Genomic DNA, 27,779 nt, shown 5'->3' on the forward strand with positions numbered 1-27,779 from the left:
CTGCGGCAGCGGCGGAGCGGGCGCGCAGGAGCCGCTGCGCCGCCTCGGCCCCATTGTGTGGCGCGGCCGCGGCTCCCCGGTGCCGGCCGCCATCTTGTGCAGGAGGGGGTCCAGCGCCCGGCCGGCGTGTCCGTCTCGGCTGGGGCCTCCGCGGGGGGCCCGGGGTCGCCCTCCTGCCGAGAGGGGCGGCGGCGGCGGCGGCGGGCAGCCCCTGCGCCCTCGGCCGCACCCGAGCGGGGCCTCCTCCCGCGCCTCCGCCCCCGGGGGCCGTCCCGGGCCGCTCTCCCCGGCTGCTGCCGTGCCCCGAGGCGGCGGGAAGGGCTGCCCTCCGCGGCGCTACGCGGCGGCCCCGGGGCTGATGCTCGGCACCTCGCGGCGGGCCGCAGCCGCCGCGCCGGGCCAGGCGTGAAGGCCGCCGCCCCCGTCCCCGTCCCCCCGCCCCGGCGCGAAAGCCGATGCCGCCGCTGGACGAGCCCCTGCCCGGGCCGCGGGCATAGCGGTGGGCGCTGCCAGCGCCGCTCCCGAGGAGGCGGGCGCCCACCAGCCGCGGATCAGGAGACCGAGGCCCAGCCCCGCGGAGCCGCCGCCGCTTCCCGCCCCATCAGGCGAGGGGCAGGAGACGCACCCCGAGCGCGGCGCCGCGCCCCGCCCGCCCCAGCCGGCTGGAGAACCGGGCCGCCGCCGCACCATGAAGATCAAGGATGCCAAGAAGCCGTGTAAGGCCGGGGGGCGGCGGGGCCGGGGGGCGGCGGGCGGGTCTGAGCCCTGAGTTCGGCCGCTGCCTGCCGGGGCTCTGCTCGCTCCTTGGCGGCCCCTCCTCAGTGAGGGTCGGGGCTCGGGCGACCCTCGGTGTTGGCGTTGGAAGGGCTTCTCTTTGAACAGAGAGTAACGGAACCCGTGTTTTGGGGCTGGGTGCTGTTTTTGACGAAGATGGCACTTAAGTGGTGTGCTGAGCACCTGCGCAGGCGTCTGCAGTTGCTACAGTTTTATTTTTTAAGGGCTAATTAACTTCCAATTTTTTTTAGAGACAGTAGTTCATAATACTTGGGTGTATGTCTTTCATTAAAATGTGCTGAATTCTCCCTGTTAGTAAGCACAGTTGTAATAATATTTCGTACTATTTTATTATGCGGACTGCCATATTTGTTTCGGAGAGCGCAAATGTTTGTATTCACCTGGGTCTGAACCAGATGTCTGAGGCTACCACTGCTTTTCTGTGGGAAGAGAGAATTGGATCATATACAGCCAGTTCCATACGAGTGGTGTTTCCCCAGTGTAACAGATCCAGCTGTGCAAGTCAGCACACCTGTTGGGCTGCGTGGGTGTACCTGAGCTGGCAGGGATGCAGGGGTTACTCTGCTGAGTTAGGCTGGTTTTTGTCATCATACTTGAAGACTTATTTCAGGGTGGGTTACTGCGTGGAAAAGATGGCTAGTCCTAAAGAGCTAGGCCTGCTGTTAGTCATATGACATGCCTGTCTCATGAAGAGCATACAACTAAGAGTATATTGGAAGTGTGTGTTTTTAATATATTGTTTGAGCAGCCCAACAAGATCATCATCAGCAAAGGTGTATTTAACACAGGAGGAACTAGCGCAGCTCTTGAAATAGCTATAAACATGGAACTGAGTTTGGCTGTGGAGATACTTTGTTTCTTGTGCTGTGTGCTAAGAAAACCCTAAATACGCATCTTGGAGCACACTATAGCTGTCACCTCTTATTAGTGCCACGGTGTGGAAATTGCTGAATTGACTGTAATCATGTTTATGAAGAATACAGTTCAGACAGCATTTTTTTCCCCCTGGTATAGCATTAGAGGAATGATACCAAGACTCTGGAGCAGCAGTTGGTTGTAAGATGTTCTAGTGGTTTGGCAACTTAAAATGGTGACAGTATGGCTGCTTCTGCTGCAAGAAACCTGCTAATTTCAGGAGTGTCTCTGCTGGGCCTCGAAGACTTGTTTTCTGTAGTCGTGGGTTTAAACCTCATGTTCTAATAATAATGCCAAGTGTTATCAAGAAGTTTTAACTGATTAAATATGTTAAATTTGTAGTTGGACTTCTCCAGTTCTTGAACCTGAACTTTGATGTTGGTTTTATGATGGGAGTCAGTTGGTAACAATTGGAACTGCACAAGCAGTGGAAGGGAAGAATACAGTGTCAAACTACATTGTTTATTTCATCTTGACTTTTTAACCTATTTTGAAGCTAGTGGATTTTTTAAAAATAATAGCACTTAGGCAATGAACTTCAGACCCATTGTGCAGATGTCTGTCTTGGTTAGTCGCACGCACTGCAGTGGGAGAGCAGCTGAATATTTGAAGAGGAGCAGACCCACAAAAGCACTGAGGATGGAAAAGGCCACTGATGTTCAGGGGCTTTGATGCCCTGTACTGCTGTGATTTGGCTTATTATGCTCAGCGTGAAAGCTGAATTGGACTTAAAGTACCACTTTGAGACAGTCTAGTTAAAAATTATTTAGATAAGGCAGTCGTAGACACTTTTCAGTACAATTGCAGAGTGGGTATACGTTTCTTAGGCAAAATGAGTATTTTATTGTTGTGCTTGAGCCAGATTTGATGAAAGGGGAAAATGGTTGATCATTGTTTAACAAGAGTTTGTTACACTGTTGTAAGAGCCTGCAAACTGGAATTGAGAAGATTGCTTTAGCCTACCGGTACTTTTTATCTGTGATGTTTAGCATCATGACAGAAAGCACAATTGCACTAAGCGCCATATCCGTCATAAGAGAAATGACAGTAACAATAAGGGTAAGACACTTAACAAGTTCAGAATTTCTAATGTGGATAAACTGTCTAGACATGCTTTGCGCAGGCCTCCCTTTCAAAAATCTTTACCTGACTAGTGCTGTTGCTACTTTGTTGTTGTAAAACCTGAGAAATGCAGCTGAACTTACGGAACATGGCTTCTGAGATGGACTGTTCTGAAAGAGGCTAGTAAGGGGCTATTTAAATTTCTGGTGCAGGTGGTGGGACGTGATAGGCATTTTAAATGAGGATAACAAATTTGAATTAGGCAAACCTTCTACTAAGTAGTTAGTGTTGCAGTAGAAGCTGAAGAGGTTGTGGAGTCACCATCCTTGGAGGATTCTTGAAAAACTTGAGAGATCTTCAGGTCTTACCTGGAAAAAACCGTAGTTGACCTCATCTAGAGTTGGCAATTTTCCTGCTAGTATGACTAGATGACCTCTGGAGGACCCTTCCAATGAGTAGTTGCGTGGTGGCTCTTCTGAGGAAATGTCTGTAGGAAGAATGGCTGGCAATTTCAAGAGAAACTTGCAAAGGTTATTTTGGGTGTGGAGATTATGATAAATGTGAGAGCAGAGTCTCACAGAACTGCTGCTGCGAGAGAGGAACAGGCTGTCTTCCTCTAAACGAAAGAGGAGCTGCTCATTCAGAGAGCTCTTGGTGTTGGTGGGGAAGGCAAGGCACCAAGAGGAGGGAAGTGCCAGCATGCTGTGCTCTTCAGGGGAGGTGGAGTCCTTCATCTTGGCTCTGGAGTGTAACGGACCGCTGAAGGAAAGGCAAAGAAATCTAGTATTTAGTATGCAGTATATGTTACTTGTTACAGTTTGCCACTTTAAATTGTTTATTAAAAATAGTTTGAGAACAAATGTCTGCATTTCCCTTGAGGTGAATTGAGACGCATTAATGCGTGAAAGTACATAGTAGAGATTTTCAAAATGCTGTACCAGTATAAAGAAAAGATGAAAATCTTAAGTTTATTTTCTCTCTACAGACTTGTAGTCATTGTGGACACAGTGATCCCATGCAAGATTTGTGTAGTAAACTGATGAAAAATCCATTTAGGTTGCTGAGGACTCTCTTAAACTGATTTTTCTGTTCATAGAACTTGCTGCTTTGTCTTATGTATGCTAGTATTTTCTTATTAGTCCTTGAAAGCTGATTATTAGCCTATAGCAGATGTTATAGGCTCTCATTCCAGTGCACTTGGAAAAATGTATTTCTAATAATGGGTTAATACTGCCAGGCAGAGTTTATACTGTGTTTGCATCTGTCAGTGTTAGGTTATGCCTCTGCATGCTGTATCTTCCTATAACAAAAACAGCTATCCCCAAAGAGATTGCTGCTGAAATGTCAACAAAATTAACAGGATGAGCAAGGAGGGAGAAGATGAAAGCAGTGATATTTGTCTTGTATTAGCTTTAGATGGTATCCACTTGTAGATGTGATAAACCTAATGAAGAGCAGTTACAGTAATTGCCAATTACTACCTGTCCTCCCACTGGTAAACGTAGTGTGATTAGAGATGACCGAGTGGGAAAGTGTGGTGAGTTTGGATGGAGAAGTTTTCCCATGAGGGAAGTGAGAGAATGAGACAGATGTGTCAGATGACATTTAATTCAGGTGTTAATTCTGTCCAGCCCAAATCTATGTTGAGCTGAACTCCAGATATTTTAACCAAAAACCTGTTACAAAACTAGTTAGAGGAACTCGCCTGTGTCTCCAGGGCTAAGGGCACTTGATGTGCGGTTTTGCTCTGTAGAGGCTTGTTGACACATATCTGTAACGTAGGTACAGCAAAGGCACATTGCTGCCTAGCTATCGGGTTAATCCCACTTGATTTAGCAGTTCAGCAGCCTTTGGTGTGTTTTCTCTTAATTTGACCCATTAGATGTTAGCTACCTTAGACTGCTAGCTGATTTAGGTGTTAGTTTACCATTAATTTTTACTCTGCTGTATGCAGATGCTTTAGGGAAATAATGGAAACATAACGATGTATGCATGTACATAGAGGAAAATGCATTTGGAGAAACCACAAGATACATTTAGTTTAAGTTGCTGTGTTTACAAATGCAGTGTAATAGTTCAGTATAACTTTTGTATAGTTAACTTGTTTGTTTGTCAGTAATCAGATAACAGAACTAACTTTGATCCTATTCTTACCGAAGACTACGTACCAAGCTAAATTAGATAAGTTTTGTGCATCAGAACAGATAACACTGCATACACTCATAAAGAATTTTTGCTGTGCTGGCAGAAGTGAACTTCTTAAGTTTTCACGTGATTTCATGATCATTTTCCTTGTATTTTAAGCCAGTATAGAATCACAAACTGCAGCACACTTTGGCTGTTGTTCCCCAAGATGTGTTTATACTCAAAGTGCGACATTCTTATGTCTTAATAATACGTAAGCTTTCTTCCAAGGATGACACAAAATCTGGCAGCCTATTGTCTGCTTCACTGACAGCTGTGAATTTATTGGGATATTTTATGGTGCAAAGCTCCCTGCTTGAGTTAGGAGTTAGGTACTTTTCCTCAAAGGTTAGTTCTTGTTAATTTAATGCAGGGTTGATTCAGACTGTTATTTTATTTTACGGTGAGAAAGAGATATTTTAAAGGTATTTGTTTCAAATGTGTCATTATGTTGATAGGAAAGAGGTTACCAGTAATCTGTTTTTCAGTAAAATTACTAGTATGTGGTCCAGGTGGAGAACTTTGAAGGTCCTCTGCTGTGCTGCAGCAGAACCCATAGAAAAGGAAAATACTTCAACCTTTGTGCTTGTATTGGCACGGGAGAGACTTTTTACTGTAATTATTTCCTTTTGGCATATAAAGACCTTATATGATAAGATACAAGTAACCTTAAGATTGCTGTCAGAAACTAAGTACGCCACTAACTTGAGCAGTGCCAACACAAGAGAATAAGGCCTCCCTGTGTAGCTCTAAATAATTTAAAAAAGCAACCAACAGCCGTCAGCGTGGGTTTTCTTACTAGGCAGAACTGCTATATCATTCCTTGACCACAGCATCTTGTGACAGCACTCCTCCCATGCGGGAAATGCTTTTCTACATTGCAGGAAGCAATTTCTATGGAACCCTCTTAAAACATCATGGAGTTTTTTAGCTCCGAGCAGGTGATTCCTCAAAGCTGTCTTCGTGGCATGTTCCTGGTTGCTGTGTCTACATAGGGACCACGGTGGCTCCTGGCAGTGCTGGGAGGTGCAAGAAAATCTGGATTGGGAGTTCAGGAGGTTGGACGTTGTGATGCTGCTCTTCTCCGGTTGGAGACAGTTCAGTGTGGTGCAGTGTGTCACATTAAACCGTACGGGATTTGACTTCCCATTTGTGTTCTACTTTGCATATTTGTTTCTTCTGAGATAGTGAAAATACATGTTTTATGTACTCTTAAACAGGGCCTGGCTTGACTTCCTAAAAGCAGAATGCATGTTTTTGAAGCAGTTTTATGTGGTCTATCCAAGGCAGTTGGGCTCGTTGAGTAAAAAGCTCAGTTCCTGCTTCTCTTTTTTTCAAATTGGAGCTGACCTCTGCATAGAGGAGCTAAACTTTGAAAAGATGGGGCACTGGATTTTTTTCTGTGAACAGCAGTTAAATTCTCAGCCAGGAATACACCTGAGCTGTGCATCACTTGGTAGAGTATTCCTAGGAATAAGAACACTTACAAAGAGGAACAGCCAATAAAAGTCATCTAATGACCAAATCCCCATAAAGAACAGAAAAAGGCCCATTTTAGTGCAGGTGCATTCAATTCCTTAGGAATTGAAGCTGCAGAATGGTGCTTATAGTTGCACAAGTCCTCAAACCTGGTATCTGCAGAGCTAGAAGCTTGGAATGAAGGTTGTGCAGTTGGTATTGATCTTATCCAGGCATGTTTCTTTAACTATGACTGCTGTAAGGATCAAGCTAATGTCTGGGGATTTTTTTTTTTCAAAAGATTGTGCTGCCGTCATTCTGCTCCTAAATCTCTCACTCAAAGAAGCAGGACCCACAGATAAGACTATAAAAATAATTTTTATAGAATCATTTATATATTTATTTTGTATATTTTCAGCCCAAGGTACCATGCTATTTTTGTCTTGTTCCAAGCCAGCTTTCAAATACAAGAGTACCTCAGAATTAAATTTTTCATGGATTTGAGAGACTATACAGGTGCTGGTATATGCTGCAGATTGCATATGTAAGATTGAAAACTAATGCTGTGAACATGCCTCAAAGGGTAGTAACATTGCTTTAAGCAGAGTGCTCGTGTGGTGTAAAGTGATGCACAGGTTCCATGGATGTATGGCTTGACTTAAAGGAGAAGTGGTGTTTTCAGCCATTGCCACAAATAGCCTGGCTGCCCTCTGGAGGGGAAGCCTTGTAGGAAACTTGAGCGCATTGTGCATTTTCTAAGTAGTTCTCCATCCTGAAATCTCAACCCTGCAAATGAAATCACTTTTCAGTAATTGGAAGAGGAACTGGTGCTTTCACGTGGGTTGCTGTTTTCATCATTCCCCCTGCATCCAGGATAGGATGGATCCTGAGCCAAGATCCACCCAAAACAGGTTTGAAGGCTGCAGCAATACGAGGGGAGTTCACAAGGTTTCCATGCTGCATCCATGTACAATTATGTTCTAACTTGTCAGGGTATTTCTAATGTTTAGAGGTAGCTTATGCATGGGTAAATCTTGTATCCTTGCAGTCCCAAAATCATAGCTACAGTTCAACTGATTATGCACTTGCCAGATATATACATATGTGTATCCCCTTCTGTGTTTGGAAAACAAAATGGCTTTAATTTTCCTGGTTTAACCTGTATATAAATCAATCAAGAGTGGCTTATGTACACAAGAATCCTTGTGTAATATCTTTTTCAGGGTTGCTGGTATGAGGAGTAAGTCAACAGTACGTGGGCCCGGTTGCTTGTCAGTACTGCTCCACCTTGTAAACTAAATCCGAGCAACGTACATACCAGCCAAATCTTGACAAATTTTCAATAGAAAAATATGAAATTTCTTGGGGTTTGTTACAGAGGTGAAAACTGTGACCTATTTCCTCAGTCTCAAAATCCTTGAATTGCTGTTAAGATCACTCAGTTAATCCAGAAAACTGATGTTCTACAGCATGATCCTATTTTTCAACATAAAATATGTTCTCATTTTGATTATGGAATAAACTCCCTTAACAGTTCAACTGCTGCTGGTTTTTACTTGGTGTACGAGATATATAAACCTTGAGATTTTAAGAGGTGTGGCTAATGCTATATTTGCGAAAGCCTTTTGGGTCATTTAACATGGGATGCAGTGGATCTTCTGACAAACAGGCATTACTTGCGCCAGTCTTCCTTAAGGTCATCAGTTGAACTTTCAGAGGTTTCCCCCTCTTTCTTGTTATGGAAAATGAGATCCTAGGTATTCAGTAGGTCCACTGAGCAGGAAAAATCCCAAGTATTTTAGGTAGTTCTTGGCTTGCTGTGTCCTAGTTAAGTGCTTAATGGGTTGGACTGACTCCCACAGACACTTTCTGGCCTGTTGGGTGAATCAACCACCCTTCTTTGGTTTTGGTCTTGTTACTTTGTTGATGACAAGAGGCTGAAACTTGTGAGCTTGCTTAATAGAACATCAGTTATTTGTGGTCAAACAGTAACATGACAGATTTTCTGATGTCCAGAGTCACAGTGCAAAGAAGTCAGGTATGCAGTTGTGAAGTCAGTTAGTGTGTGACTTTATGCTTAGTCTTATGCTTAGATCTCAGCTTTATTGAACAGACAGGAGGTTTATAGAATATCTTTATTCCTGCTTGGGGCTAGAGTCTACTCCCAGAATTTATCCTTGTATTTAATTTTTATTTTTTTTTTTTTTCAAAATGAGTAAGGTTACTGAGTCAATTGTTTTTTGTCAATATCTGACAATATTCTCTGGACATCTTTTCCTGGGAGTTGAGGCAACATTGTAAGTTTCTTCTGATGTGGTTTGATTTTTTTGGGGGGGTGGGGGTGTGTGTTGTGTTGTTTTGTTTTTAGCTTCTATACTCATGTCATAAATGAACTGGCACATAGCCAACCTTGGCTAAATACATTGAAGTGTTTCGGTAGGCCATTCTTCTCAAGGCTAGATCCCACTGGTAATGTAAATCCAACATAACTGCATCCTACTCATGATGAACATGTTAACGTGTTCTCGGTTTTGTCCCTAAGTTTCATGCTTCTATAGGATATGAATTGCATCTGAAGAAATAAATTGGAACTCTACAGAATATAGATAAAATAATAATAATAATCAACCTAACAAGTTATACTGTCAGGTAGGACATAAAAATATGAGCTTCCCAGCTGGCTGTTCAGGATTTTCTTAAACTTACAAATTGTTTTAAACACTGATTCTGAGAGATGAGTGGTGAAACTCTGATGAAGATGTTGCCTTTGCCGTAGGGTTGCTGGGTTTCTGTTTCACAACACAGTTAGGAAGATTTATTGATAAAGGCATATCCAAGTCATGGTTCTAGATGTCATAAACCGTAGAATCCCTGTTAGGAATTGCAGTCATCCTACAAAAGTGACAAAGACAAAATGCTTGCGGTTTAGTATTGTTCTATATTACAGAAATCCTTTCCTTTCCAAGGTACAAAGGAAGAAAAACAGAACCTAGATTCAGTAATATTTTTTACCTTATGTGTACTTATTAATAGTACTTTTTATGAGCCCTTTGTAACTTCAGAGGTTATATGAAGAGCTCTCTTCAGCTCCATAATTTGGGCATCTTAACACTCTGTCAGTTTTTAAAATACATGCAAATAAATTAATGCTTCCCTCTCAAATGAAGCAAGTTATGTGAGCAAAAGATAACTGAGGAGGAATACCTGTCCTGCTGCTGTCAGCTGTAATGTGTCACCTGCTTTCTCATGAGTTTGCATTGCAGTCTTTGTGCTAAACTATGTCAAAACTATTATTTTAGGAGTGAAGGTTACTTCAATCCTTTGTTATCAAAAAAAAAAAAAGTGGGTGAATCTTTAGTTGGTATGAAAAATACAGTATGATTTGGGGAGTTCTTAGATGGACTTCCTGAGCACATGTGACAGCATTTAAATATGTAAATAGAGCTGCTCATTTTTGCATTTTTACCTGTGGCCAGAGGGGTATTTAAGATCATGCCATGGAGATGAGCACTAATTCTTTGTTCCTGTGAGGACTTTTTGTTAATGGCTTTCTTGTTAAAAAGTATAGCATTGGTTTAGTCCTAAGTTACATGTGTTGCTTTTGCACTTTAACAAAGCTAATCAATTAATTCTTGTATCTTCACAGCTTTTCCATGGTTTGGCATGGACATTGGGGGAACTTTGGTGAAACTTGCATACTTTGAACCTATTGATATCACTGCGGAGGAGGAGCAGGAGGAAGTTGAAAGCTTGAAGAGCATCCGCAAATACCTGACTTCCAATGTAGCCTATGGATCCACTGGCATTCGAGATGTCCACCTTGAGCTGAAAGACTTAACAATTTTTGCTCGAAGAGGAAACTTGCACTTTATTCGGTTCCCAACTCATGATTTGCCTACTTTTATCCAAATGGGAAGAAATAAAAACTTCTCAACACTACATACGGTGCTCTGTGCCACTGGTGGTGGCGCTTACAAGTTTGAAGAAGACTTTCGCACAGTAGGTAGCCTGTCTTTCCTTGTACTGAAGCCAATGCTAAAAGCATTGCTGATGATGAGTTAAAATAAGCAGTATTTTGAAAAACAGGGGCATGCTCAAAAATTATTATTTATTCATTGGGTTTTCAATCTTAAGTATGATAATGTAAAAATACACTTTCTGACATCATCATAAACACAAAGATCTATTGCTAACAGCTAATTAAAAGCTTCCATTAATGCAGCGAAATGCAGGACGCCTTTGTGGAAGTTAACTATTTTCTGATCTGTTTTCTGTGATGGGAGATGTGCTTAAACCAGTGAGGTGCTTGAGTCACTTCGGATTTTCTTTCCTAAGCCGCCTTTAATGATAGGTTTTCAATGTTTGTGGGTAGGATTATCCTCATTAATTTAGTCCAGTGCATTGTTTAGAGATATGTGCTTAACAGTGAAGCTTCACAGTTGTGCCACGGCCAGAAAAGCTGAAGGGTCCTGGGGGAAGAGGAGGGGACTGGTGGTGCTGTAATCTGTGCCGATGTCAGTCAGTAGTGTGCAGTCTGGTCTGATTGTGCAACTTCATAATCTAACTGTGGGTTGCTTTCTAAATGTGAGCTCCTCTGATTCAGAGATAGACTTCAGGGGTGTTTTTTTTTGGGTTAGCTGCCTGTTTGGACTCTAATGGAACCCCCTGCTGCAGTAAGGGAGAGAGCATGATCACTTTTTTTGTGAAAGCCCAGAGTTAAATTGGATTAACTATGCTGTGAAATTACAGCCTTCCTGCAATCCACGGCACCTGTTAAACTGTATTTCTGCTATATGAGAGAATGGCAGCTTAAATGTCTTGTGCAAAACTGAGAAAGACCCTGAAGTCCTGTAGAATTTCTGACCTGTATTCTTCTTATGACCTTTAGAGCATTAATAAAGTTGCAAGGAGAGTTAGTATGATGCCATTGAGGTTTTTACCTTAGGCTTTTATCTGCTGACATCTTAGAAATGACTGTTGGACTTCTAAGGTGGGGAAGGAAACCCACAAACCTTGAAAAGATGTGCAGATATGTAAGTTTCACTGAGATGATGCTCAGTGGGGCCTCTAGGGTGTTTGGTGACCTTTTTTTTTTTTACTTAGATTGATGAAAAATGTTGCTAATTTTTGATGGATTAATGTCTGAGTATCTCAGAAGTTATCTTTGGAGTTACCACAGCAGATATTTATATCACCTGCCTATTCCTGATTCAAGTCTGAGATCTAGATTTATAGTCAGAGTAACTTGCTAATTGTTGTATTCAGAATTTAATCCTGAATTCTTTGTTGGCTTTATAGTGGGATTGAAGTTCCTGAATTAGTCACCTGAGATTACTCGTACTGCCTAACTTGAAGAAGCTTAGTCATAAATTTGTAGTATATTTAAGCAATGTTAGAACACATTGACACTGTCTTTCTTTTTGAACACAGATTGGAAACCTCCAGCTGCACAAACTGGATGAGCTTGACTGCCTTGTCAAAGGCTTATTGTATATAGACTCTGTCAGCTTCAATGGCCAGGCAGAGTGCTATTATTTTGAAAATGCCTCAGATCCTGAGAGATGCCAAAAGATGCCTTTTAACCTGGATGATCCATACCCGTTGCTGGTTGTTAACATTGGTTCAGGAGTCAGTATTTTATCAGTCCATTCCAAAGACAACTATAAAAGAGTAACTGGAACAAGGTAACTTAAAGACCCATGTTGGAGTTGTTAGTCTATGGAACAATGAGCCTTCTGTTTCCAAAGGGGTTCCTCTCCCTGACTCCCCGCACCTATCCCTTCCCTCACTCTATGGTATGGAAGAGTATTTTACTTTATTACAACTGCATTCATTGAAGTCCATTCCTGTAGTTCTGTTAATGAGGAGATTTAACTAGTATGTTATTTATCAACCAAGGAGTGCTAGAAGTGCTCTGTAGTGAGTTTTATAGGTTGTATCTGAAGTTTTGATAATGTGTCCAGCAAACTTGTATTTCTCTTGCTCCATAAGAATAAACGTGTCCACACAACTTGAAGTAAATGATCAAGGATCAGAGTCAGTAACATGATGTGGGTGTTCAGGGAGTTTCTTTCTGATTAAGTTTTCCAGCTTATATTGTGAGAGTGTGTAACTATTTGTTAGCTCTTCCTGTAAGTGACTTATATAAATGTTAAATTGATTGACAGCTGTTTGTGTAGTGAAACTTGAGCAAGAAGGCAGACAGCTTGGTAGCTAAGCTGGAGGGCTTTATTTGTTTTATTTTGTTAATCAGATGTAAGAATCTTTGATGTGAGGAAATCCTATGAAAAAGCAACTAGTTTTCTTTCTTCTTAGTCTAGGTGGAGGGACCTTTCTTGGTTTATGCAGTTTGTTGACGGGCTGTGAAAGTTTTGAAGAAGCTCTGGAAATGGCATCCAAAGGAGACAGCACACATGCTGACAAACTGGTTCGAGATATTTATGGAGGAGACTATGAAAGATTTGGCTTGCCAGGATGGGCTGTAGCATCCAGGTAAGCAAGAGATCTTTTAGTTGGTTCTTTTGCTGGTTTGGGAGGCTTCAAAAACAAGACTTGAACTATTAATGCAGATAAAACTGCTTTTTGCAAACTATTGTAGTCGAGTTCTTATCCTAAAAGTGTATGTACTCTGTTATCCTTAAGATTCAAAGCCACATGCAGCTGCAGGTGCCTGCTTGCTAGATAACACACAAGATTTCTTTTTTATGTCGCGTACAGCTTTCATGGGTCAGAGAGAATGTGAGGTCATCGTAGGAGTGGCAAGAACAAAGTGCAGAGGTGTTGTGGTTTAACCTGGCAGCAACTAAACACCACACAGCTGCTCGCTCATTCCCCGACCTGTTTAATAGGACAGAAGTGGAAGGGGGAAATATAATAACAATAAAAAAATCAGAATATACAAAACAAGTGATGCACAACACGGTTGCTTACCACCTGCCAACTGATGTCCAGCCAGTTCCCAGGCAGTGGCTGCCTTTCCCCCTCGTTTATACGCTGAGCGTGATGTCATATGGTGTGGGATGTCCCTTGAGTCAGTTGGAGTCAGCTGTCCCAGCTGTGTCACCTCCCGGCCTCTTGTGCCCCACAGCCTCCTTGCTGGTGGGGTGGGGTGAGGAGATGAAAACTTCTTGACTTAGTCTAAACACTGCTTAGCAACACCTAAAACATCAGTGTGTTTTCGACATTGTTCTCATCCTAAATCCAAAATGCAGCACTGTACCAGCTACTAGGAAGAACACTGACCCTATCCCAGCCGGATCCAGGACAAGAGAAAAGACGAAGCAGATTACTTTTTGACTTCCTAGAATCTTTTTAGTAGGACTGTTGTCCAGAGGGAAGGTGAATGGAAGATGACATTTGTATTGCTCTTACGTAGTATCTCTTCATATTTTTGGAAAGACTGCTTTTTTTTGGTACATAGTTGTCAGTACACACACCTGGCATAATGTTTTATCTACTTTTCTCACTTATGAAGGCTGTCAAACACAAACAGTTTGTGCCATGAGAATGAATGTAATTTTCTGCCAGTGACAGAGGGGTTTTGTCATAGCTGCAACTTTTATTTCCGTTGGGGAAGATTATTGGTGATATTACAGCTTCTTAGCCTTAAGAAATGTAAGAAGAATAAACTCTGGGAGTGAAACTAATATGTGCGTAAGAGTTCATTAAATCTTTATTCTTATTCAGTAGTAAGAGGTCTTAATTCACAGTAACTTAATTCTTCTCCCTTTCTGGCCAGCTGAGCTCAAGCCTCTTGAGAGAGCATATACTGAGAGGTTTTAATATGTGCAAACTTTACACTTTCGGTCAATACATCTTAACTCGCTCTGTATATAGGTACTTTTTATTCTCGTTTACTTTTTAAGACTGTTAGGATCTTTAAGGACTACTTGAGTTTTAGAATAATCAGGATTCTGGCTCTCTGAACTGACTTAAATATGGCAGAGTCCTTAGTGGTAAAATATCGTGCATAGCTATGGATTCTTGTTTTGCTTTTTCTTCTTCTGTAACTTGTAATAAATTATCTACTGTGTATAGTAATGGAAATGTCCTTCTCATGTAGAACTCTTCATTTATATAACCTACACCAGGGGTCCTCAAACTATGGTCTGCGGGCTGGATACAGCCCCCCCAGGGTCCTCAATCCACTCCCCAGTATTTACAGACCCCCCCTGGCCACCCCCCACCCCCCCGGGGGTTGGGGGGGGAACCGAGCAGCCGCAGATGACTGCCTGCCACTTCATCCGCGCGCCAGCCCCCTGGTTAAAAAGTTTGAGGACCCCTGGCCTACACCGCAGGCTGTCAGCTGTTTCTGCCTGAGGATTGCGTTCCATCCTAAAACCATTCATCTCATCTCTGGTTTACTTCTGGTTCGAGAACTGAGGATTGGATAGATATGATGATTGAGGAAGGAAGCACGACAAGTTGGAAGATTCACCAGTCAGACTTATGCATCGATTTAATTTACAGTGACTAGATTTGCAGTGTAGCCTTGCATAAGAATAAGACTACTTTTTGCTGTAGATGGTTTTTCATGGAAGTCAGTCTAAAGAAAAATATTTGATTGGGGGTCATTATTGTAACAAGATTGACTGCTTCCTGTGAAGGAATAAATAGGCACGTTGTAGTGTTAGTAGTCAAATTGCTGTATTTAATACAGATCTAAAACGGGAGCTCCGTAAGAACAAATGTGAGACTTAAGTTCTGTTACAGCATAAAAATTACATTCTGAAATTACTTCAAATGCATATGAATCACTTTGTACTTAATGGAAGTTTTTCTTGTTCTAGTTTTGGGAATATGATCTACAAAGAGAAGAGAGAGTCTGTTAGCAAAGAAGATCTTGCAAGAGCCATATTGGTCACCATCACCAATAACATTGGATCTATTGCCCGGATGTGTGCAGTAAATGAGGTAAAAGCTTCTGATCTAGCTATAGGTTTATTATTTGGTTTCCAGTTAAACGTCTGCTAAAATGATGTATCATTTTAAACCTTCTAGTACATTCCCAAATGAAATGAAGAAGTTGGTTCAGAATATTTTGACTGCCTTGGGAAAAGTGGGACAAAGATATCTTTGCCAATGGGGAGGGTAATCTAGTGAGAAGGGCTTCAAACTAGCTTTGTTAGGGAATGGAATCTAAAGCCTGCAGGCAGGTGAGGGAGAGGGGAGTGCAGGATGTTGAGATGTAAGGACTTGAAGTCCCCTTGCAGGAACAGGATGACTGTGGGCTTGACTTAAGTCTCTACACAAACACATGCAGCATGGGATACAAGAGGACTTGTAAGTCCTGGGTCTCATGAGGAACTATCCTGACCTCCATTGGAAGGGTAATGTGGCAGGCACAAGCAATTCATACTGCTCAGTGTGCTGGGGACAGTTTTCTGACACAAGTGCTAGGCAGGCTGACCAAGCAAGCATGGTGCTGGACCTGCAGTTCATGAGTGAAGAACTGGTCAGGGATTTCAGTGACAGCCTTGAAACAATAGAGTTTGAGATTCCGAGGAAAGTGAAGGCAAGTAGCAGAATAGAGACTTTAGATAGGCTTGAGTAGAACAGGACTCTGATTTGGGGGGAATTTAGGAAGCAGGATCTTGTGGAAGGCTGTCCCAACGGCATAAGGAGTCCAGAATACCTTGTTGATCTTCCAGGATAGCATCCTGACAGCAAAAGCAAAAGGTGGGGTACAGTCTGGCTAGGGAGCAGCATTGTAGAAGAGAGGAGGGTGCGTGCAGTTGAGCTGAACGTGAGCCAGCAGTGTACATGTGCCGTCGAGATGGCTGGCCTTGTGCTGAGATGCACTAGCAAGAACATGGGCAGCAGGTCAGAGGAGGTGATACTTTAGGCTTCACTTTTCCCCCTCTTTCCCAGCCACCACCATCACCAAAAGAGAAGCACTAGCAAACTAGAACAAGTCTAACAGGTTACCAAGGCAGGGTGCTGCCCTGGAGTACCTAATGTATGAGCAGACACTGAGGGATCCAAGTTAATCCTGAGGAAGAAGCTGTAGCCTGGAATGGTTGTCACTTACCTAGAGAGGGTTACAGGGAAGACGGTGCCTGGTACAGCTGTGCACAGCAGAAGGGTGGGAAGCCATGGATGTAACTTGTAACAGAGAGAATTCTGATTGGTATAAGGCGAAAAAGATGCTCACAATGAGAGCGGTTAAGCCCTGATGTTTCAAAATGTGTGACTTGAACAACTTCAACATTTAAGTTGCTGAAAGATGTGCTTTGCGCAGTATGTAGCACCTGATGGCCTCCAGCAGTTTCTTCAAGCTGAAATTATTCTCTGATCAAAGCTTGTAGAAAGCCTTGCTTGTAGTTAAGCATTTTTAATTTTTACCAGCTCTTGAGACTTCAGATTGTTTTGACACCTGTCATCTTACTGGTTGATACAGAGGTGGTTTCCTGTCATCCTCTGTTTCTCAAAGCCCTGCTAAACAGAACCAGTATGCGTTCAGTTTTGATACGATTAGCATGGACAGTCAAGAACCTATGGAAGAATACTGAATTTAGGTGTAGAAGATACGGGTGTTTAAGCAGCAGGGATTTCCTCATTCATTATCAAAAAACTTTGGATAAGGTGAGGTTTAGTAACAGCTTTCTTGGAGAAGGCTAAGGGTAACTACTTAGAGCTGTGCTTAAAATCTATGAATGTGATAGTCTCAGAAATACCAACAGCCTTGTGAGCTGCAGTTACCCTTCTTTTGCTTAGGAGCCAGATTAATATATTTTTCTGAATTCAATATTGCAAGTTCTCCCTCAGTTTCCTTCTCTTTCTCTCATGTTTGTCTTGGAGGAGAAAGTTAATTTTGGCTATTGCTTTATGGCAAAGCTTGGTGACAAAAGAGTTAAATTGAGGGTGAAATGCAAAGTACATGTTAATAGTCTGAGCCAAATATATGCAATTTGTATTTAAGGGTGGAGTAAGTGAGTACAAATTGGGACTCATAAACTGTGCAAGTTAGCTTTATTCCAAGTTTTTTTGGTCTGATTCCAACTATGTCACAGAACTACAAATCATAAGAAATGGTTAATAGGCATACACAAACTAATATCTAACTGATGTATAAAGATAAAATGGAATTAATTATTTTGGCTTTCTGCTATAGAGCAGAGTTATGTTTGGATGCCTTAACAGTGTGTTTACTTGTCTTCACTGTGGACTAATCAAGATGGTGAAAAACAGTTGCATGTTAATCATTTGACTACAGGTTGAATTGTCATACTAGCTTTTTTAACAACTTGATATGAATATTCATCTAACATAATTAGGCATTTATTTAAGCACTAACACAATTAAATTGTCTTTGGTTCTTGCTTTCATTATCATTAAACCAGTATTTACTGTTGCTTCTACTTAATGTTGGTTTTTTTTCAGTGAATAGGGAAAATTACACAGTTCTCACTTTTTTAAACGTGACGATTAAAATTCACAGCTCACGTCTAGTATTTAAGTCTTAGTTTAATGTTACGCTGAGGTGTGTTGAGGTCTGAAGATGAAAAGAACATTGTTATGTCTTACTGTCTTCGGCTTCTTTACAGTGCTGCCTTGTTGCATATGGATCAAGCAGCATTGTACAGGGCTATGAAGGCATTGAGTCTTCTCTACCAAATATAAGTATTTTTCATTTAATTTCACTTTTAGCTGGGCTGTTTCTTTGGCTTAATTGCTGAAAATGCTCACTTAATTTGAAACACAAATGCTGCTTCTCTGTAAATTAAGTCCCTTAGTTGTTGAGGGTTGCACGGTTTTTCCTTTTCCCCAAGCATGCTGCGTTTTAAATTTTGGAACTATGTTTTAATTGTGGGTTGTTTGTTGTTTTTTTTCTTGCTCAAGACAGTCTTTTCTTTCATAGCTTAATTTTTCAAAGCTGTGTTAAACAGTGAAAAAGACTTAATCCTTTGCTGGTTTTCTCTTCTTTTTAGAAAATAAACAGAGTTGTGTTTGTTGGCAATTTCTTACGTGTGAATACTTTGTCAATGAAGCTTCTTGCATATGCACTGGATTATTGGTCAAAAGGGCAGCTGAAGGCCTTGTTCCTAGAACATGAGGTATGCTATGGTTCATTTATTGTATATATTGTTTTACCACAAATCAGAACCACAGGTATTGAGTAACTCTTGCATGTGTGATACTGTGAGACACCAAGTACTCAGTAAACATTAAAGTGAGAGGTTTGTTTTACTGTATTGGTTCTCTGGTGCCAGGTTTCTCTGCCAGGGAAATACTTAGGTTGCTTTGGGGTATCTCAGTTCACATTATAGGTATTTGGAGAGGGACAAGAAAATCTTAAGCTCTGTGCTAAGGTTCAACAGTCTTTCCTTGGGTTTGGGTGGAAACAATAGTAAGTATTGTATTTCAAAAGATTACAGAGAAATCTAAAGCATGGCCCTTTGAAATACTTAAATTGTTCTCAACTGAGTTTGAGCAACATCCTGGAAGTGGAGACTGCTTTTAACAAGGACGGCTTTCATACCACCACAGATACACCTTGAAGTTGTTGTAGTGATTTTATGATCTGAGATTAACCTGCTTTCGGGCAGCTGCTGCGATCTAGATCAGTATGTTATGCCGAGAGAGTTGACCTGCTCTGGTTAAAATACGGGGAATTGTATTAATTACAGGTTGCAGCAGCTGGGAAGCTTGTAGCTTCTTGGCAGTGAGCTGGCAATTTTTGTTCTCTGTTGGTTTGTAAGTACTACGGATAACAATGTTACATCTATTCCCTTTCAGTTGATTCTCACAACTTTTTTCCTTGCTTGCTTATCCTGAGACTGACAGTAGCCTGTCTTGGTGCTAGTTTCTGCAGTAACAGCAGAACGGTTCCTTGTTAGTTCTCCTCCCTTGTGATTTTTCTTGGATTAATTTTAAAATCTTGCATTTGGTCAAGTGTAGTGTCCAAATGCTTCTCTATTTCATAGTTATAGGGAGGGGGAACATCTCCCCCAGAGGGGAAATATAATCCAAAAGGAGAGCGTGGTTCTTTGTATGCAGGTAAGTATACAGTCCAGGAAATGGTGTTGAAACTTGAACATAATTCTTTGAAAATATGAGGGGAAGTCAGTGTAAGAAATTTTTTACTTACACCTTAGGAATAGCGTTGCTATGGATATTGAAGATCCTTTGACAACCAAAATATGCAGTTCTTCTAGGAAAAACAAATCAAGCCAAACCTGATTTCAGTGTTTTAAGGAGCCACTGATATGTGTCTTAAAAGTCCTGCAGTGTATGGGGAGGCTTGGGGTGAAATGTCCTAAAGTTAAGCTGGATAAGAAGGATAAAATGTTTGTTTCAGGAAGGTTAAAAAATTACTGTGAAAGATTATGTATTAAGCGTATGGTGTTCTTCCTGTAGCATTGCTCCACCAGATGCTTTGTCGTCACTGAAATGTGATTAGTGCAGAATGCAATACCCTACTTGAACCTGAAATACTCTTTTTATTTGTTTTGAACAGGGATACTTTGGAGCTGTTGGTGCTCTTCTTGGTCTGCCAAATTTCAGTTGAGGTACCAGATGTCACTGTACTGAACTATTTTCCACCTGAATGACACTTGTTTACGGCAATGGGAACTAAATCTAGGTCGAGGAGATGCAAATAGCACATTTTCTGTAACTGTTTTTAAGAAGTGATTAGCTACTGAATATTGCCATTTTAAGGGAGGGGTTTTCACTCTGGGCATTGGAAAGCGAACCACTTGAGATACTGGTTATGTTCTTTGGTACATGTGGCCAGTATTGAACTTGGAATATGCAATACAACCTCTGAAAACAAGCTTCCAGAAGAAGGAATGCTGAACCTTTAAGTGCTTGGCATGAAAATGTTGCAGGTTTACTCCTTTTTTTTTTTTTTTTTTTTTGGTTTTAAGCCTATCAGTTTTGTATATAACTAGTGAATGAAAAATTACGTTCATTAGTTATACTATATTATAAGCACAATTTCCCGTGTGTACTTACAGAAAACAACTTCAAAAACAGGAAGGTACTGTCTACAAGATGAAGAAACTGTAGGCATTTGCTTCCCACAATGAGAATAATGGTTTCATTTTTATGTGTAATGGAAATAATATTAATGCTTTAATTTTCAGTGGGAAGATTTGAAACACAAAAGATCAGCCAAAGCAGCAGATAAAGCAGGTGATGTTTTGAAGGTTTTGTGAAGATACTCACCTGCCCTCTTCATGTGTTTGAAGATGCAGCTGGTATTTTGGGAAGATCACCTCCATCTTTGGATTTGGAAAAGAACTTAGTGATTAATGAAGGCGGATTTTGGGGTTGATTTGTGGTGGTGTTTTTTTGTTTGAGGACATGACTTCCAAAATGCCTTCTGTTTTGGGGGGGGTGGGGGGGAGGTATTTGTCTCTTAATGACTTATGATGTCAGAATTTATTTGTAGAGGTACCATAAAGTCTGAGAGAACTGAAGAAATCCTTATCAAATAGACTAAATACGGGACCTCATAATTCTGATGCTTTGGCTCATTTCTGTGGAAGTTTAGAAAAATTCTGCCCCATCATACGAATTTGAAAATGTGATTTCTCCTTAATTTTTTAAGAGTTGATCAGAGCCTAATTAGGTGTTGAAAATGGAAGGTTGTTAGCTTGCTTTTGGGTTTGGAAGTTTGTTTTTCAAAGTTGAGGACAGCATCAGAGTTTGTATTGCAGCACTAAATGGACCAATATTGAGTGTACTTGCAATATGGAACCATTCATCAAATTGTGGCCTTGGGATAACATCCATACTCTGGAACTGATCTTTGGGGTTTTCTGTATACTTTAAAAATTTACAGTTGTGATTATTGTAGGAAGTTTAGTCCTGAAGCCAGGGCATGAGATCTTAAACCTGTAAAAATATTATACAGTCATTAGCTGTATGACTGTGGACTAAAGAGCTACCCAATTTTATGATATCATTTTAATGTTAAATATTTCCTATAAGTGCATGAGGAACAACCAGACTAGAACACATTCATATCCTCGGGTTTAAGGCATTTTTAAAACTGATTGCTCAAGTACTCCACAGCATGGCTGTGTTGTATTCACAGACACATCCACCCAGTGTGTTAGAAACCTCTATGTGCTATTTTCAGTCTTCTCTTTGTTTTCTTAAAATTCAAAGCCCCATATTAATGTGTGTTTTTTAATATTCTGTGATCTTTTAAGAGTACAGTAACTTAAGAGTAGCCAGTTCATTAAGCCCAATGCCAATCGCAAATGCAGTTCCATTTATTGTTGCTTTTCCTGGTACTCATACTACGTTTCCATTGTGCTTGATTTGATGTTTCATCTTAGACATAAAGAACCAAACAAGAGTAACACTCACAGTTCAACTGATCTAATGCTAAATCAGAGCACTTCAGAAAATAAGTGAATATGGCTTTTAGAGAATGTCTTTATAAATGCTGTATACTGTTCCTTTTAAGGTACTAGGGAAAGTAACCTTTATTTGGTTATAAAACTTCATAAAAGCTTTCTGAATGGTTTGACAGCCTCCTGAAAATTTTGCAAACCAACTGCATATTTTTCTTGCAAAGTGAGGTACTTCAAGACAATGTACTACAGTTTGATTAGAAACAGTTCCTTTAGACTGTATTTATTGCTACTTCGCTTCTCTTTTTGTGATATGGAAAGAGAGCTGCTCTTGAAGCAGTAGTTAGAAGTTACTTGTATATTTAACCAGAAGCGCATGTAGAAGATGATTGCCTTATGACCATGGTTCACTTAAACCATTTGAAGTTGATATGACCTAGGATGTGTTTTAAGTAAATTGTACAGAGTTACAGAAGAAATTAATGGAGTAATTCTTGAGCAGCTGTGCTGTATAGAAACTACTGTGAGAATCAAAACGTGTGCCCTACCTCTTCCCTTGAGATTCTAAAACAATTGGCTTCCTTTTGCTAGTTTTATCAGCATAATTGTTACTTCATTACAAGAGCAGCCAGAGAAGTTGTCAAACCCTACTTTAAATCCCAGGGGTCCTGTATTTAAGCCTCATTTTTGGGTTTCATCTCACTTTCTCTCAACATAGAACTAGAGTCTATAAAGATTGACTCTACCACAAATAGACATCCTAGGCATCATAAGCAGTTACAAGATAAGCCTTAAAGTCTTTTCATCTAAATAGGTTGAAAAGGCTTGTTTCCTTTATGCAGATCACTTAAGTAACTTGCTTTTTCCTGATTTTCTCTTTTAATGTTCACCCTTGCCGTTTTTTTTCCTCAAAGCTAACTGGTTGAAGCAGCTTTAGGGTGAATTGATTCAATGTAATATGCTACAGTAGGGAAAATCTGAGGTTTTCTCAGGGCTACTGTTGTCTTCTCAAGTGGAACCACTTCCCTAGAGGCAAGTTGTTTTGTGGTCTTCTAAAGTAAAATGTAAAGTTCATTTTGAATGTGTAATTGTTTTCAGCTCAATCAGCCATGTGAGTGCCTTTTTAATTTTTTCATATGCCAGTTTTGCTGGTACTGGGACTTCATCCATGAGGTTTCCTAACCAGTGTTGCTTACCAGAGAAATGGCAGGTAATTTTATTGGCCATGGAGATGATCCCTTCAATCCAGTGTAGCTAGAGCCGCCAGGAAAACAACATCAGGTTTCTGGCTTCCTATCCCTGTAGCCCTTATCTAGGTGTAATGCTTTTGCATTTCTTGATCTTATCCCTCCAGCTTGGTCTCTTTCTAAGTAATACGCACAGTTTTGTTGTAGAAGTATCTCCTGAAAGATCACACAGGTTCTTAGTCAGGTAAGTACAGGTTATTTCTGGCTGAAGAAGTCCCATTTTTACATGAAGCTGTTCCAAGTTGGTATGGCTATTAACTGCTTCCACCTTTCTAGTCCTGCTTAGGATAACTGCAATTTGAATGAGAAGGGAACTTCTACAATACATTTTGAATATTTAGCAAGCTGGAATGAACATGTTTTCAGCATTCTTCACTGAAGCCAGCAGATGTTCAAGTAGAAACACCTTTTCATTCTTTTTAGTAAACCCTCAGTAAGTTTAACAGTTCTGAAGGAAGCGGCACTGATACACTTTCTTTGTCTTCTTGTAGTTCTGTCAGGATTTTCAAAGGGTGTTCAGTTATCTGACCTGCCTCTTGAAGATCTTTCCCCCTCTGTAGTGTTTGTTCTACGAGCCAGCACCTGTGATTCTACCAGCACCTCTGTCCATAATTTGAGTTATGACATGGAAACAATACAGGACCACGCTATCCCACTTGCTCTCAGCCTGTGTATTAAGAACAGAAGTTCCGTTCTGGCTTATAATGGATTAAATACTCCTTCAGTAGTACTGTGAGATTCCTACTCTCATTTGAGTTGTTGGTAGTATACGTGTAAGGTAATTATATTGCCTTGAAGTGTTGTAATACTAAGCCTTTGTCTCTATCCAGTATAGGTCTTCAGGAAATACCTACTTCCAGATAAGTTGCAATAACTTCTCATTCCTAAATGTTTCAGCGTAACAGTGGGATTTTAACATTTGAAACTAATTGAAATGTCTTATTTAGAGCAAATCTGTGCTTCTTGAAGACTAGATGGTGTCTTGTGCATTCAGTCATTAACTTACATTAATACCTAAATTTGCATTCAATCTATTTTCAACATTACTTTCACTATTCACAGTCTTGGATACTAGATGGCTATAGTCCTAAGGAAACAGTTTAGTTCAGAACAGAGATGAAGGTCAGTGCAATTCTGTTGATCTAGTTATGGTCAGCTTTTTATCCTGAGTCCATTTGCGCACCTAACAAGACTAGTTCTTTCCCTTATCGGTGTTTTCCTAGCGACAGGGCTTTCTACACCCTTGTTTTGGATTATGTAGTCTTAAAGAATGTAATACAGAGCAGAGCTTTCCTGAGGTTGAAAAGTGAACAGAAATCTGTGGGTCACATTAAAAGTATTTGACCAAGGTCTGTAGGTCACAGTGCAGAGCTAGGAACACACTTGACGTATACAGTTAATGTTTTGTTTGTACTGATTTTTCCATTTCCCTTTAACGCACAGTGAGAAGAGGCAGACTTAACAGTCATTGTGGATAAAGTGGGTGAATTAAATCCTCAGACGTGACCATGGGAGATAAAGAAAAAAAAAAAAAGCCTTATCACAGTATAGAGGGATAATTCACTGCTTACATTCTTTAAGTTTTACTGATACATTCTAAAGTACGTTACCAGTATTGTCATCTGTGATAAAATTCTTTAAAGAAGCCTGTTCTATTCGTTTTGTTTACTTCACACATGTAAACCATATTAAGTATTCTTAAAAACAAACTTTCCGAAAACATCTCAAAAGATGCTGTAATATATGTGTAATTGTTAATGTGCTAAAGGAATATGCTTGAGCAGTCTAGGTTTGCATAACTGAATGCCACATCCTGCCCACTTCAGTTACATCAGTGGACGATTCTCTTAAATGGGGGACTTTTAAACTAATGAGCAAGATTTGGCTTCAAGATCTTCTGCTTGGGGAACACAGTAGTGCCACTTTGCATATTCCTGCTAATGCTAAATTGTTTGTTAAAAATAGATTCTAAATACAATATTTATGGCCTGGTCCTTTTCACAGACTTAAAATCTAACATTTGCAAATATTTTATGGCCTTATTTCAAGCATCCCTTTTGGTTTTTTGAGTATGTGGACTTTGTTCATGTGGCAAGTTGTTGGCAGGTTTGGCTTCCTGTGCTGCTTTGTGTAAGGCCCATAACATTCCTGTTGTGCATTATGATATGGATGACTTTTCCTTTCTGGATTTCAGGGTTATCCTTAATCTTGTTTAGTTATTGTGGCTGTTTAAACAAATAGTATCAACTAAAACACAATTGGCATTTGTCCTCTGCTAAAACTTAAAGAAAATCAGCCATTACTGTAAACATTTGGGGAAGTTGTTGAAAATGCAAAAATATCCATTTAAAAGAATTTTAAAAGCTAAATTGGGTGAGTCTTGCCTATAAAATAAACTGGACTATGGTGTGTCAGTTGCTAATCTTTCCTGTAAATGCTAGCATTTCACAATTCTTCTAGCATCAATTTAAGAACATTGTAAATACAAGCTTTGGGAGGAGGTATGATAGTTCAGATGGTGCATTACAAAAGAATTATAAGACTAGTGAATTAGTATTTTGAGACATTAAATTGACATCTAGAATATGAAAATTAGTGTGTTGATGTTATAGGATATAGAGGGCTTTCGATAATCTGCACTTTTTTACATTCCTGAGTTTTGGCATTAACAAATGAGTATCTAATTTTCCATCTGCTGTCTCATCATATGCAGGCCTTGTAATCACCAATTGCTGTCTTCAAATATTTGTTCTACTTATTTAGCAAAATGGATGGGCAAATTTATAAATTGTAAACCTTGTGGGATGGAAGTTCTCCGAAGAGCCATTTGGTTAAGTTGCCTTATTCTATTGCATTGCACTCATGTTATGTCTCCACTTTCTTGTTTACTGTCAGACACTGAAGATGTGATGTAAAAATACGTGCTACAAATTTTTATTCATAAATTACTGATTAATACCTTTGTGTCACCTGTTACTACAGCTCTTGTAAATGATACCTTTATGCCATCTGTAATACAGCTCTTGTAAATTGTTTAAATTATTTTTCTTTTTATAGATTCTCGTTACTGAATGTACAGATTAGATCCCTTTAATATGTCATGGAGTAATTTGGTTGGGGCCCAAAAATGGCCAATGATGTCATTCATCCCATCAAAACTGTAAATAATTCTTTACTGCTTGTTTGCATGAAGTTTGGATTTCATTTACTTTGTCATAACCCAACTCCTCTGTGATGGGCCTACTTTCTACGGTTTGTTTTCCTGGTTTTATTACCATTTGTTCTGTATGAATGTTGAAACAGTACTTTGTCTTTCCTAATAAATAATTTGAGATTGTTCATTGTTCGCCTACATTTCTGGGTTTGGGGTAGGGATTTCTGGGTGTGGTGTTCTGCTGCAGTATCATAAATTGCTGTGATACTTGATACTGGGTGGGTTGTTGCATAATACTTCGTACTAGGATAACATGACGGGTGTGGTTTTCATGCTCTTTTCTTCCTCTCCTTTAATAAAAGCCTACGCTTCACAGTTCTTAGATTCAGGTCCTGTTTTTAAAAACATTTGATACCCTAAAGAGGGTTAGTTTTGTAGTCTTGAAGAAGAAAGCATGCAGTGAAGCTACTGTAAGCTTTTGCCTTCCAGATTAACTTCAGAACACATGCCGATTCATGCACACAGGTGACTCAGAGTGGTATTTTCCTGTTGAATAAAATACTTCCATGTATAAACTGCATGTTACATGTAAACTGCAATTACTTCTCTGTTGGAATTGATCTTTGCTTACGTTTTGGAAGAACCAAATTACATTGATCTGATGCCTAATGGGCAAGAGGTCGTCAGGAATGAGGTCTGTGCCGCAGCAGCATGTTGGTGGTGCCTCTTGTGACAAGCTTGCTGTGTTAGAGGCTGTTCTTCAGGGTTCACTGTACAAATTTTTTAGCCATCCAACCTACAGATCTTTGCTTTAAACTGTCAAAAATGAAACCCTGAAAACTCCATTCTGTGTTGCATCTGTCAAGTCTGGCAAAGAGGAGCTTTGCCCCGCAGTGTTCTTTTTATGTAGGGGAAATGAGCTCATAGCAGACACAACTTCCTTTACAAGTTTATGGAGGGTGTATTTGTTTGTCACTCTCTTTTAATGCAGAAATTCCTTCTTTCTTTGAGTGAACTGTAGTAGCCTTTTGCAGAAGCTGGTTTGCATTTCAGCTGGGTCACTCGCTGCTTCCTGGTGCAACCTGTGCGCAAGCTCAGGGGACAGGGTGTGAGCTTCATTTAGTTGTATCTTATCTGTGGATCTTTTTTTTTTAAAAAAAAAAGTTTGTATGAAGCAATTGACATCCTTTTACTGTAAGACTCTACAGCCAGATATATTTGAATTTTTATTGGACTCAGAAATGCAGATCTCTAATAATCTTTGTAACCTGCCTCTTCTTAGAACTATGGGTTAAAAATGAAATTTTCCTTTTGTTCCAGAGTGAAACCTCCCTGCTCTGAAGGCGTTTTGGTCCATCAGCAGGTGTTCAGTAAGCATATCCACTTTCTGCCTTTGCAGCTGCAGCATGAAAAAGTAGTAGCAGTCACCTTGTTTGCAGCAAGCGGGAGGTACCAGCGCAGCTGATCAGGTTCTCCTCTTCCCAGTCTGATGGAGCAGACAGAGCACGGCTGCCTGGGGGCTCAGGACTGCGTCTGCTGCACCACGAGCATCTCTGCCGCGGGACGGTGCATCGCTGGGGCTACAGGGCCACTGGTGCTGCTCCGTGTCTGCGGGCAGGAGGGGGAGACAGTTTTTATACAACCTGTAAGTAT

At 40.5% G+C, this 27,779-nt stretch overlaps 1 protein-coding gene across 3 annotated transcripts; it reads left to right on the forward strand.

Annotated features, from left to right (window-relative positions):
- PANK3 (pantothenate kinase 3) lies at positions 1-26,313 on the forward strand. 3 transcript variants are annotated; one of them, XM_055718401.1, is made up of 8 exons: positions 1-716; positions 10,061-10,413; positions 11,845-12,098; positions 12,730-12,906; positions 15,204-15,327; positions 18,345-18,470; positions 19,874-19,925; positions 20,505-26,313. In XM_055718401.1, the coding sequence occupies exons 1-7, from the start codon at positions 689-691 to the stop codon at positions 19,922-19,924; spliced, it is 1,113 nt and encodes a 370-aa protein (XP_055574376.1). In that variant the 5' UTR covers positions 1-688; the 3' UTR covers position 19,925; positions 20,505-26,313. The 3 variants fall into 3 exon arrangements, with proteins under 3 accessions (XP_055574376.1, XP_027666119.1, XP_055574377.1); XM_027810318.2 differs by lacking the exon at positions 1-716 and having other exon boundaries at positions 10,280-10,417; XM_055718402.1 differs by lacking the exon at positions 1-716 and having other exon boundaries at positions 10,280-10,417; positions 12,735-12,906.
- Positions 26,314-27,779: the final 1,466 nt, after the last annotated feature.

Source organism: Falco cherrug, chromosome 8 (genome assembly GCF_023634085.1).
Source record: "Falco cherrug isolate bFalChe1 chromosome 8, bFalChe1.pri, whole genome shotgun sequence".
In the NCBI taxonomy this organism is placed as follows: domain Eukaryota; kingdom Metazoa; phylum Chordata; class Aves; order Falconiformes; family Falconidae; genus Falco; species Falco cherrug.

Coding starts and splice junctions, on each gene's coding strand:
- PANK3 (XM_055718401.1), top strand. CDS start 689: ATGAAGATCAAGGATGCCAAGAAGCCGT. Junction 12,907..15,203: donor GGATGGGCTGTAGCATCCAG/GTAAGCAAGAGA, acceptor TTCTTGTTCTAG/TTTTGGGAATATGATCTACA. Junction 18,471..19,873: donor CCTTGTTCCTAGAACATGAG/GTATGCTATGGT, acceptor TGTTTTGAACAG/GGATACTTTGGAGCTGTTGG.